The sequence below is a fragment of the Gossypium raimondii genome, chromosome 8 (genome assembly GCF_025698545.1).
Source record: "Gossypium raimondii isolate GPD5lz chromosome 8, ASM2569854v1, whole genome shotgun sequence".
Taxonomy (NCBI): Eukaryota; Viridiplantae; Streptophyta; class Magnoliopsida; order Malvales; family Malvaceae; genus Gossypium; species Gossypium raimondii.
In genome coordinates, this window is record NC_068572.1 from 46143830 (window position 1) to 46158148 (window position 14319).

A 14319-nucleotide genomic window follows, 5' to 3' on the forward strand; every position below is an offset into this window, starting at 1 on the left:
TTTTCGTGCTACATGGATGAATAAATAATCGACTATTGTGAGCTTATTCAAAATCATCAGAATTAACTCTGAATTTTTTTTTGAAACACATAATCGGTTTTTGAACCTCAAGCAATCCTCAGCATCAACTAAAAACTCAGAATTAACATCCAAATCACACTGAGCCTGTTTTACAATTAAACCTTCATTGGCTTTCTGAGCCTCACAAATTTGTTGGACAAATAACGATTTTGCTTTCAACTCAGCTATTATCGTACCATCATCAAACATAGCTATATGTACATTCATTGCACGCAAAGCAAATAGTGATTTCTGACTTAAAGCATCAGCGACAACATTAGCTTTTCCTGGATGATAATCAACCACAAGGTCATAATCCTTAAGCAACTCTAACCATAGACGCTGTCTCAAATTTAGGTCTTTTGTGTCATGAAATATTTCAAACTTTTATGATCGGAGTAAACATGACATTTCTCGGAGGTTTCCAATCAAGTATAGCTGAAACTTTACTCGAATCAACCCTAATACCAGATGTTGATACAACATGACCCAGGAAACTGACTTTATGTAACCAGAACTCACATTTACTAAACTTTGCATACAACTGTTTATCTCATAGAGTTTGTAACACAAGTCTCAAATGTTCGGCATGCTTGGTATCATCACGGGAGTAGATTAAAATATCATCTATGAACACTACCACAAACCGATCCAGATATTGTCTGAAGATCTAATTCATCAAATCCATGAAAACCATGAGTGCATTAGTAAGTCTAAAAGGCATGACCAGAAATTCATAATGTTCATATCTTGTTCTGAAAGTAGTCTTTGGAACATTAGAGTCTTTAACTCGCAACTGATAATAGCCTGACCTCAGATCTATCTTAGAAAACACAGTGGCCCCTTTCAATTGATCGAACAAATCATCAATCCGTGGCAATGGATACTTATTCTTTATGGTTACCTTATTTAGTTTCTTGTAGTCAATACGCATTCTCATTGTCCCATATTTCTTTTTCACAAACAAGACTGGTGTTCCCCAAGGAGAGAAACTCGGTATCGCAAAACCCTTATTTGTCAACTCTTGTAACTGAGCTTTCAATTCTTTTAATTCTGTAGATGCCATTCTATACAGAGCTATAGATATCAGAGTCGTCCCTGGTACTAACGCAATCCCAAACTCTAGCTCTCTAATCGGCAGCAACTCTGGCAACTCTTGAGGAAACACATCCGGATATTCACACATAACTGGTACTGATTCAATCTTCTTATCAGTCATTTTACTATTAATCACATATGTAATGTAAGCGTGGTAGCCCTTTCTCACATACTTCTGAGCTAACATCGAAGATATCACAGCTGATAAACCATTAAAATCATTAAATTCAACCCGAATAATCTTATCGTTCTAACATATCAAATCAATAGTTTTCCTTTTACAATTTACCACAGCATCGTGTAAAGTTAACTACTTCATATCCAGAATAATATCAAACTCGTCGAATGGCAACAACATCAAATCAGCCCAAAAACATGAATCTCAAATCATCAACGGACAATTTTTACACACTTTGTCAACCAAAACACACCGACCCAGGGGGTTTGATACTCTAATGACAAACTCAGTAGACTCAACAAGCAGAGTCTTACTGGATACTAAAGTCTTACACACATATGAATGAGTCGAACCGGGATCAATCAATGCAATAACATTAGTATCATAAAGAGTGAAAGTATCAGTAATGACATCTGGGGAAGAAGCCTCCTCACGAGCATGGATGGCATATGCTCTGACAGGTGCACGAGCCTCACATCGAACTGTCGTGTCTTTTGTCCCTCTCTGGCTACCACTTACATTACCTGTATGCCTGAGTGGTCTACCTCGTACTGACACATTACTCGGTCTGGTACTCTGAATAGTGTTTTGCCCAGCTACCATCGGACACCTCCGAATAAAATGATCCTTGGATCCAAACTTAAAACAAGACTGATCATGTAATCTGCAATCTCCAGAATGTCATTTACCACAATGTTTGTACTCTGATCTATCTTGTCGAACATTACCAATACTAGCAACTGAAGTAGCTCGTGAACTCACATGAGGTCGATCTCGATCCCGTCTAGAAAATCTGTAGTAGCTTTAGATCGGTGTGATCTTCTCTCAATTTCTTTGAAGTCAACTTAAATGATTTACTGAATGTTCTTTTACGAGAATCTCTAGCTTCAAAGTCAGCATTTCTCTTCTCTTTCCCGAGTTCTTCAGCTTTGCAAGCTCATTCAACAAGTACCACAAACTATTTTATCTCAAGTATACCAACTAACAATTTAATATATTCATTCAACCCATCTTCAAATCTCTTACACATAACAGCTTCAGTCGCCACACTCTTGGGCATATCTGCTAAGTCGCACAAATTTCTGCTCATATTCAGTAACATTCGTACGACCCTGTTTAAGTTCAAGAAATTCTTTACGTTTCTAATTAATGAATCTCTGACTGATATATTTCTGACGGAACTCCGCCTGTAAGAATTCCCAAGTGACACGCTGTTTCATTACAACAGACACTGGAGTATTCCACCAATGGTAGGCAGAGTCACGTAACAAGGATATGGCACATTTCAACCATTCTTTGGGTGTACATGACAGTTTTTCAAATACACGGATAGTGTTATCAAGTCAAAATTCAGCCCGCTCAGCATCATCATTAACTGTGGCCCTAAACTCTTCAGCCCTGTATTTTCTAATTTTATAAATAAAGAGTCGGATTGGTTCGAATATATTGTGTAAACCAATCATTCATCATTTGGTAGAAGGTTTGCTTTGCCTCTCCCTCTTGGCTACTCGAGGTTGGCCGGGAGTCAATTGGCATTCCCCCTTGCATGGGAGCAAGCGCTATACTTTAAACGTCGTCAGCTACAGCTCGATCGGGATCCATTACGATACAAAAACATATTTTAAGATGTCAGAAGTCATCACACTATCAAAATATAAAATATGACATGTACAACTACACTCACACGTGCTACGCTAATCCTAGAACCGACTAAATCGTAGCTCTGATACCAAACAAATGTAAAACCCCTAACCGGTATCCGTCATCGAATTAGGGTTAAGAGGCATTACTAATCAAAACAGAACTTAGAACAGACATTCAGTATAGTTCAATAATTTTAACGGTTACATATAAATTGCTAGGTCTAATATTAAACATGTAAAATTTTAAACTTCTCTTTAAAATTACAATCCAATTAAAGCATAAGAATATAAGTAATTTTCAGATGACTATTAATTTCATATACAATATATCAAAGTATGACTTTCCAAAACATTTATCTAGCTTTGTACATGCCATAATTAAAATTTAAGCAGTTTAATACTGAGACAAGAGATAGAGTGATGATCTTCTTGACGATCCTCGAGCTTGAAGCTTGATCTTTAAGTATATAAAATGAAAGACATAAACAAACAAAGTAAGCTTTTATAGCTTAGTAAGTCTATTGCATAATGAAATATATATATATATAGAAATAATATAACTTTTAATTTAATTTCTTGAGATTGCAATTAACACATATAATTAATATTTATACATTTACTGTACTCATACCATTTTATTTATAGTCAAATATATGTACACAATCAAAATGCGTTCAATTGAATATATATATTTATACCAAACAACATTACAACCAAATGAATATAACCGAGCATATATGTATGTTATACACATATCATATCCAACTGTATGTATACTCATAATAAACTTATAACCAAATACAAATCTAATACATGTGACCAAATGCATTCATCTTCATCAAATAATTATAAATAGAGGTGTATACATTTCAAATGCATATGTAGATAATTATGAAATACATATACCGAATATTTATACGTATACATTTATCATTGCATAAATCGAAAGCATGTATGTATATTTTACAAATGCATAGACCGAATATGTACATATTCATTAAACACACTTAGTCAAGGTATATATGCTCATCAATTAAAGATAACCAAAATCATATAACTGTACACTTAATCACATTCTTTAAACAGATTCACGGCACTTAGCACCGCTAGACTTAAAGCCCGATTCAAGATAATCGACACTTAGCACTGCTAGACATATAGTCTCGAAATGTTTCACCGGCATTAAGCCTGCTAGACGTAAAGTCTGATATTGTTTCACCGGTATTAAGCCTGCTAGACGTAAAGTCTGAAATTATTTCACCGGCATTAAGCCTGCTAGACGTAAAGTCTAATATTGTTTCACCGGCATTAAGCCTGCTAGACGTAAAGTCTGAAATTATTTCACTGGCATTAAGCCTGCTAGATGTAAAGTCTGAAATGTTTCACTGGCAATAAACACGATGAGCATCGAGCCTAAAATCTCAATTCACGTAATTTATATCTCATATTTGTATATATTATCCACATAAAAATTCAACTCAATAATTTATAAACTATATCTTTAATCCACATAGGTATATAAAGTTCAGACATCAAATTCAACTCAATAACTTAATTATACATCCGAACATATATATATATATATAACTTAATACATTAAAGCCTACTACCTAATATCATGCATTCAACACCTTATGATATTCCAAACTAATAATTTCATATCTTCAATTCCATTCAAGAATTTTTACATGAATATACATACATAATCGAATCTCCTTATACATATATAAATTTCATACTTAAACTCATTCTGAACATATATATATATGCATATTTGCATAATTGAACCTCATATAAACTTGTATAAATGGCATACACGAATTCAATACAAGGACATATACATGTATATTTGCATATTATAGATCCAATACAAAGTTTTATACCAATATAAACCTATGTTTATTTCCGAATCTTAAGTACACACACACACACACACACACACATATACCTTTTATTAAACCAATACTTTATACTTGTATATACATGTATAAATTCAAAACTTGTACATATAAAATATAAAACTTTTATACTCCAACTAAATTTGATAACATTTATAATTGTATATCCTTATATACCTTCATACTTTAACTAAATTCAAATGACCATATAAGTATATACTTATGATTCAACATGTAACAATAATGCATATAATTCACTCATTCTTTTAATTATTTCAACCAACATATTTTAAATTATAATTCATCAAAATACAGCACATATACATACCTATATACTGATTTTATGACATTAAATAGCTAATAGACTTACCTCGGACAGTGTAAAATCGAAGCCGGACGATTAGTCAACGACTTTAACTTTTCCTCGATCTAACTCCGATTTCTTTGGTTCTTGATCTAAATATATTAAAATGAGATAAATTAAATATTATTACATTCAATTTAGTCCAAAAACACATAAATGGGAAAATTACCATTTTACCCCTAATATTTACATTTTGCAATTTAGTCCCTATTACATAAAACACAAAATACACAAAATTTGCCCATACTATACAAGGGCGAATGTCCCTAGTGCTCATACAAGTCCACAAATTTCATTTATTTCACATTTTAGTCCCTCAAAATTTTAATTTCACAATTTAGCCCTAATTACTCAATTTCACCAAAAATTCAAAGACAAAACACGTTAATCTTTCACATATCTTTCATATTTCATCATCAACTATCACAAAGCTCAAGCATTCATCAATGGCATATCACAAAATCAACACCAAATTCTAAAATTAAAGCATGGGTCTTGTAGTACACAAAGCAACGATCTCAAAACGTAAAATTTTCAAAACCGAACAAAAGCGAACCTTTAATTAAGCAAGGATATGGCGAACTTTAGATAGCCATAGTTGAGCTTCTTTTGCTTAACATTCGCTTGGAGAAGATGATAAAATCATCTTTTCTTAAGTTATTTTAACTAATATATATTTTAATTACTTAATGACTACTTTAACCTTAGTTTAATTAATTATAAAACATATAACTTAAGGGTACTTTAGACCATTGCAGCCCACTAACTATTAAATGGCCTAATTTCCATTTATAACCCTTATTTTTAAAAGACAACAACAATTGGGTGCTTTTAAATTTAACCCTTAAATTTTTATTTTACGCGATTAAGCCCTTTTTATCAAATTGTGCACTCAAACGATCAAATTTTTATACAAATTTTTTACACATAGTAATTCACATACTGCAAATATCAAAAATAATTTTAAAATATTTTTTTGACTTGGATTTGTGGTCCCGAAACCACTTTGTCTGATTAGGGTCAAGATCGGGTTGTTACACCAATGCCCAAGGAAAACAAAACAGAGGTTATGCAAAAGTTAACTTCCGTTTTTTTCACATAGAATAGGTTTTTCCTCAATGTAGAGGCCTTATAAGTTGTCTAGGTACTTTCCAGATTGCGAGTACTGATAGAGATTGGGTCTATCCATCGACCTTCTCTAATAGGGCACTCAACCATCCCATGGTCAAGTGCGCAAGAAAAAAACTAAAGCAAAAACTAAAGCTAATATACTTGAATTTTTTAATATAATTAAAAAAAAACAAGATGAAACAAAAAACAGATCACATCGAATCCATCAAAGAATTTCCTATAAAATTTAAGCTTGCCAAAGCTATAAAATATCTAACAAAGAAAATTAAAGTAAAGAATCAGAAAACAAGATGTCATGTTCAACCGATTCAACTCAACAACAATTAAAAATCTCTAAAGCAATGGATTACCATGACGAGTATATGCAAACGATCTTCTCTCTACAACTCATCCAAGCCACAACCGAGTCGATGAAAGTCTGACTCGACAAGTCAGATTGGAACCAAAAACAACTGAACTGGAAACTCAATAGCTGTAATGAGAAAAATTTTGAATTTAAGAAACTAAAAACACAAAATTATGACGATAAACAATAAGAAAACAAAGCTTTCTTCTCACGATTTTTCCTTTTTTTTTATTTAACTCATCAAATGAAAAATAAAAATTCAAAACATTTCTACCCTCTAAGAACATTTTGAGGCTATTAATTTCTAGTCTCAAAAACCAATACAGAGAAAATACTAAATAAAAAATGGACAGGTGGCAAAAGCCGCAGATCAAACCGCAAATGAAGAAATCTGAAATAGATCTGTTATGTTGGGGGAAGAAAATATATGTACCTCCTGCTCCAATAACGTGCAAGTCAGCTGCGATATCCGTTCGTCCAGGTTCCAATACGAGTTCGAACCCACAGAAAACCACAGCGATAATCGACAGAGACAAATGAAAGAATGAAGGAATGAAGGAGGAGAGTGGGGGATTACTGGAAAATAGATAATCTCAAGGAAATTTTCTAACAGAAATGAAGAAATGAAGGAAGAGAGACTGGGCGTGAAAGTGCAGAGGAGAAAGTTTGTGGGAGAAGACGATAGGTTAATTTGGTCAATTTTCAGCCAAAAGCACTTCAAGCTGAAGAAAAGAAGAAATTTTTAGCTTCTCATCTGGAGAGAAGTGCTTTTCTGATGGTGAAATAATCTGGAGAGAAGGAGGCTGTTCTTCATTCATTTTAAGGGAAAAAGACTTTTTCAATGAAAAGTCCTTCTAAAACGGGCAGAAGAACGGGGCCTAAAGCAGATAAGGTTTTTGGAATTCCTTTTGTGCTTTCCCTTTGTCAAAAAAGACTTCTGTTCTGTTCGGTATTTGCAGGGAAAAAAAAGATCATGTGTTTGGTATTTTTGTTTCCATTCTAAATTTTTTTAAGGAAAGGGAGATGAAGAAAAATAAGAAAAAGGGGGAAGAAAAACACTGCAACTATAGGTAATTTATCCCGACTTTACCCTACTTTTTAAACCATGGTATGAGATAGGCTGGTCTCCCAATATTTCCTTAACTGAAGAGAGGAAAACCCTAATTTTGTCTCTCCCAAGAGACGAAAGGAAGGGAAAAATGGTGTTTTACTTCAAAGCCCAGGCAGAAGCTGGCGATTACACCATTTTCATGGGTCTTCACAAGTACGAGAACGAGGAGCTCATCAAATATGGCTTCATCAAAGATATCTGGTAATTTCTTATTTGATTTATTTTTCCAGATGTATTGAAAAATTTTGAAATTTCGCCATTGTTGCTGTAGAGGAAATTAAATTAGGGTTTTTCCCTCTTTCCTCTTTTAAAATTATATGTGAATTTCGGTGATTGAAATTTGTTTTATTAAAGGTTTCATGTGGATAAGATGTCTTCTGCCCATGTTTATTTAAGACTTAAAAAGGGTCAAACCATTGATGATATAAGGGAAAGATTCCAGGTCAAAGATGTACCCCAAGCGTGGCCTTTGGGCAATGAAGGCCAAAAATGGCGGTGCTTTCCCCCGCCATGATCCCAAACCTAAGGCCCCCGCTGCCGCTGAGAAACCTCCCAAGTTTTACCCGACTGAAGATGTCAAGAAGCCGCTTCTTAACAAGCGTAAACCTGAACCCACCAAACTCAGGTTCTTCTTTTGAAAACCATTATTCGTTTATTTATAGATTTCTGAAGAAATGTTCCTTATTTTTGGGTTTTTACTTGTTTTTTATTTGTTTAGAGCAAGCATTACACCAGGGACTGTGTTGATTTTGTTGGCTGGAAGGTTTATAGGGAAGAGAGTTGTTTTCTTGAAGCATTTAACTTCGTGTGTGCTTTTCTAATTTTTCTTAGCCCTTGGTGTTGGGATTCCCCATTTTTGTTTCAAATACAAGGTAATAAGCATATCAAATTAGCAAGTTGTGTCGTTATTTCAGAATCATCAGTTTATAAATCAGAAGCCTATCTTTCAAATATTTGAAATGTTTAGAATTCTTTAAACAGTTTGCATGAGTTTGCACTTTCTTGTTGTAAAAGATTGCATAGTTAGAACGGGTCATTGCTTTTAACTCTAATATTAGAAATATAGAGCAACTCCCTTTTCTTTACTTTTTTGTTACAAATAATTTTATAACTTCAATGTTGATGTACTGATGGTATTTCTGTCTCTAGATTTATGTCTTCTTTCCTGCAGAAGTAAAGGTTGGTGTTCCTATGGTAAGAAACTGTGCAAAGCGTATGCAAGCAGATAATGTTTATAATGCTATTTTGGTCGTTCAAAGAGCTTTGAAGGCCCCTGCAAAAGCAGCGATAAATGAAATTAATTCATACTTCCACATGGAAGTTTTTGAGGTGAATATAATTCTTCTTTGCTTTGTTCATGAGCACTGCTTAGCTTATTGAATTAGATGCATTGTCTTTGTTTGGTCTTGTATTAACCATCCATTGAATCATAATGGTTGAATCTCTTGACTGTGATTATCTCTAAGAAGTATTATATTAATAAAAAAGTTCACAAGGTTAAAGTTTACAGAAAGTTATTCCACTTAAGAGGTAGACTGATCTCTAAAATAAATATCATTTTTCCATCTGTCTGCTAGGCTAGTTACAGAACTGCTGAATTCTGGATTGAAATCCATTTCTTTAAAGAACTGCTAGAATGATGTCCCTTGAAAGTGCTTGATTAATTTTGCTATTTATGTTCATATGCAACTAGTCAATGCCATTTGAAAGTGCGCAAACTGTATGCTCGCATGCAACTCAGTACTATAGTATTATGTTGAGACTTATCCTTTCCAACAATTGGAAGGATATATTGTTGTTTTCTGGTAGGACATGGCTTCATAAATTTGTTATGAATGTTACCTTGCATGTTAGTATTTCTCAATTCTATAAAGACAGCAGCATAATACAATTGAATTTAAAATATGAACCAAAATATTACACGCAGCATGAGAGAGGTCTAGAAGGGTGCAATGCAAAACTTTAATATTTACCTTAAAATTTGTTACCCTTATCATTCATGGTTATTTTCTTTTCTTCTAATTTGCATTAACTTAAATCCATTAAGTTGTCTGATTCTTGTTAATATTTGTGATTCTGGCTGGCATTGATAACCGTAAGTAGTAGATCTTCATAAGCATTGGTTAATTCACAAAATACTTGCAGTGCTTGAGTATATGAGGTTCCTATAAGTGAAATAAAAAATAGTATAACTATCTCAAAGTTTTAAGTGTCTATGACGTGTTTGATATTTCATATCAAAATACACATCCATAGCATAGGCCTTTTAATTAATGGATTTTATTTGTGGAAGTTTTCCTATGAATAGTAAGATGGTTATCTTTAACTACATAACAATTTTGGGGGACGAAACTGGGGACAGAACTGCTTTCTTAACAATTTTAGTAGTTTTTTTTCTATAATCTTTGCAAGAGCTGTCAAGGATGACAAGGTTACAAAATCTCCGTGCACGAGGCTGAGTTGTTGACAAATATCACAGAACATATGTTTGTTGACAAGGTTAAGAAATCTCCATACTGACAGTATTTTGTTAATTTTGCTGAAAGATCCAGATCTTGTTGAATATCCTACATATAGACTTATCAAACGTTGTTGCTTTTGATATTTTAGGGTGCACATGGTTTCATGAGGACACATAAATGGCATCATTCCATAGGAGCTTTTATAAATGTGGAAGCATCTGGGACAGGAGGTCTTGGTAGGATATAAATCAATGCTATTGTTTTTTGTTTCCTTGGGATGTGAGAACATTATCTTATCATTTCTTAAAATGACCTTGATCAGGATAAATATTGAAAATTTCTGTCTATAGACATTTGTGAAATTCCATTTTTATTTTCCATGCATAAATTACGTATTTGTTGACACTACAGATCTAGTCTGCCAATCTGGACCTGGTTCTTGGCCTTCTTCAGTCTATGCTCAATCAGCAATTTATCCCATGGCACATAGTGCAGCCTAGGTTTTACTTCATTCTTTTATATATTTTACATTCATACAAGAGTAATTTTTGTCTTTTTACATTTCAAATAAAACCATTTTTATTTTATTTTATACATGTTGATATTTGAACTCATGACATTAGCATATATAAAATCTCAACTTTACCACTACAGCAAATGCTTCACCTCATTGAATTAGTGTCAATTGTACATTGAGTCGATTAGAGAAATAACTTATATTCTTACAAGAATTCTTTTGTCTTTTTCATTTTAAATTATAAATGTTGAGATTTGAAACCATACCATTAACATATATAAAATCTCAATTACTAAAATTATTACACAATCAATGCTTCATTTTAAATTTTTGTACATATTAATATTATTAAACAAAAGTTTTCACCTACACATATTACATATTTTATTTTGTTCATATTGCATATGTTATTTTTAAATAAAAATTATGTTGTTTTTGTATGTGTTTTAAAATGCAAATCTAAGTTTTAAAATCGTAATTTTGACATATAAAAATTTTAATATACTTTTAACAACGTAATAAAATAGTTGTCGTGACATCACTATCGAACTATTCTAGATGGCAGAAATGAGAGTTTAGTAGAGCCAAGTGGTAAAAGAATTGAATTATTAGTTTCTCTTGAGGGGTTAGAATTAAAAAGAAAATAAACATCAAATTACAAGTTTACAATGTCTCTACCACCATCTTACCCCTATTGGATGCACAATATATAAAGTAAAATATTTTGGTTTACATTAGTATGTAATCTACATGTTTAATCCAACAATTTAATGTCTTATTCTGCTGTCAGATAGTACCTGGGTTTAGGGTCATTATCATACAAGTTCTTGGTACCATCCCTACGATATTTGGACAGGTTATGGCCTCGTATGTTGTTATACAACTTGCAGGGTTGGATGTTCAAACAGAGCCAGTGGTATTACAATTTACAGTATTCTCTGTGCTGAAAACTATTGCAAGTTAATGAGCAATTTTTCCTTGAATATTTAGGCATTTTAATTGATGATTCATATATTAATATTTTCTGTTTGTTGCGAAAAGTTTCTTGATGGAAATTGGAGTAGCAAGAATATATAATATATGCTTTGCTTCTTCCATTGAGCATTTTAGGGAGAAACAAATTAGGTTTAAGGCTTTTGACATGTGCTTGAATCGATGAAGGGTGGTTTTTGGATTAAATTGGCTAAGACTTGGACAAAATAGTGGAAGAACATGACCTATCATACCAAATGGCTCAACTAAGTTGAGGAATACCAGATTGTCAGCATTAGCATCCATTTCTTCATCTTCATTTCTTGAAGCATCAAAGGTTTCTTGAAGCTTTAAGGTTGTATGGTCGTGGCTGGCGCCAAATAGAAGGTAAGTGCACAATGAGTTGAACTGATTTACTTATCTTTGCCATGTTCACTATGGTTTGAACATTTTACTCTTATTTTCATGCAGAGCATGTAGGCACTAAATCTGTAGTTCAAATTCGAAGCCATGCTCAAAAGTTTTTCTCTAAGGCTCATTGCTTTGAGTTCATTACAAGATTTCCTTGATTAAGTAAATGTATTATATCTTTTATTACCAAGATTTACTTGATTAAGAAAATGCATTGTATTTTTTATTACCTTGCAATGTGTATAGTCATAGGCAGGTTCAACTAATCAGTCTGTTTCTCATATGTATTATATATTTTAGTTTTTGTTCTAAATTTTTATTTTTACTTTAATATTTATGGCAACTTGAGTTCTAACTATTGGATTTTAATTGTGTTATTAATTTATTATTTTAAATTCTAAAACTAAATTCATTAATTTTTATATTTAGTTTTAAAGTTAAAATTTTCATAGAAAATTTAATTTAAATAATATTTTTTATTTATCCTTAAAAGTATATTTAAATTTCAAATTTTAAAAATAAAACATAGTATAATATTTATCATAAAAATAAAAATTATTTGATTAAAATAATTTTTTTCAAAGGTAATGTTTTTAGCGGCGTTTTTGCGAGAAGCACTGCTAAAGGTTATGTTCTTTAGCGGCGTTTGTGATAAAAGCTCTGCTAAAGATTTGTTCTTTAACGGCGTTTGTGATAAAAGAGCGCTAAAGGTCAAGATCTTTAGTGGCGTTTGTGATAAAAACGCCGCTAAAGGTCATGATCTTTAGTGGCGTTTTTCACATAAACGCTGTTAAATTTAGCGACGTTGTTTATTGCGGCACTTTTTGCGGCGCTTGTGAAAACGCCGCTAATACTTTTAGTGGCGCTTAAAAGCGCCGCTAAAGGCCTAAAAGAACGTTGCTAAAAGTCAATTTTGCTGTAATGGTCAGGCTATCCCATACGGCTTAATAGGCATACATATATAAAACATAAACAAGCATCACTAAATAACCAAATACAATTGTAACCATTACCAACTTAGGTGCATTTCACAATAGCCACATTAAACATTTTTGTACACAAATAAAAAAATCAATGTACACCTAATTTGCATGATAAATAACATGTCTAATTTTCATATATTCAACCAATCAACTAATCATTTATTCGGTCATCCAATTTAACCTCTATAGGTCATACCAATATCAAAACAAAATCTCAACTAGGTACCATTTCATAACTAAATAACATTATTAACCAAACCCATTATACTTGCTCAAATGACTGACCAAACTTTTATAAAACATAGTCATCTTTTGCCATTAATCTCCAAACCACATGACTAATTTCACAGGCAATCACTTATACATAACTGAACTTATCAGAACATACACATTATAGAAAAAACACATCCACCAACTAAATCATTACTCAAACCGAATCTTATAACCAAACATATCATACATATATACCTCGAAACATACTAACCAAAAGAGCTTATAATATGACCGAATATACATAATAATTAGCACCACTAACAAGTCATTTCGCATGGCAACTTATATACAATTCAAAATTAACCATAGCCTATACATGCCATATCACATAATAGCAAGCTTTCAAAATACCGAAATGGCGATTGATAGTGTGACGATAATCCTTAACGATCCCCGAGCTCGAGCTAACTTTAAATATCTATAAAACAATGAAAGAATGCACAAAGTAACCTTTGGAAGCTTAGTAAGCCATAAGTAAATAATTCATCTCCATGATATTTATAATTCAATTCAACTAGATGGAATTTAAATAAATCTCAAACACATATACATTCAACTAACTCATGTAAATTCATATTACCACTTAAGTACTAAACTTACCTTAATATTTCATGAACATATAAACTTCACACATACCTGAACCATTTAGCTCAAATTCACTTTCGATCTCAATTTGACATTGCCCATTGAACCATTCGGAATTGTTAAGGACACTCGGAAATCATATAAAGCTCGTACAATGTCATATCCCGGATATGGTCTTACATATCGATGCCACTATCCCGGATAGGGTCTTATACAAATCATATACGAAGCCAATGTCCTAGACATGGTCTTACACATTTTCTCACTTCGATGTCGATGTCCCAGAC

The 14319-nt window shown here is 32.6% G+C and overlaps 1 protein-coding gene across 10 annotated transcripts; it reads left to right on the forward strand.

Annotated features, from left to right (window-relative positions):
* The first annotated feature begins 7981 nt into the window (after nt 1-7981).
* On the forward strand, nt 7982-12560 carry LOC105791678 (60S ribosomal protein L6-1-like). Of its 10 annotated transcripts, none has more exons than XR_008198739.1 (7): nt 8173-8454; nt 8979-9158; nt 10242-10328; nt 10440-10527; nt 10703-10791; nt 11970-12167; nt 12252-12560. XR_008198739.1 is itself a non-coding variant. In XM_052634935.1 (2 exons), the coding sequence occupies exons 1-2, from the start codon at nt 8279-8281 to the stop codon at nt 8648-8650; spliced, it is 279 nt and encodes a 92-aa protein (XP_052490895.1). In that variant the 5' UTR covers nt 8182-8278; the 3' UTR covers nt 8651-8972. The 10 variants fall into 10 exon arrangements, 1 of the variants encoding a protein (XP_052490895.1); XR_008198737.1 differs by having other exon boundaries at nt 8176-8454; nt 11599-12167; XR_008198734.1 differs by adding an exon at nt 7982-8030 and having other exon boundaries at nt 8184-8454; nt 10440-12167.
* The last annotated feature ends 1759 nt before the right edge of the window (nt 12561-14319 follow it).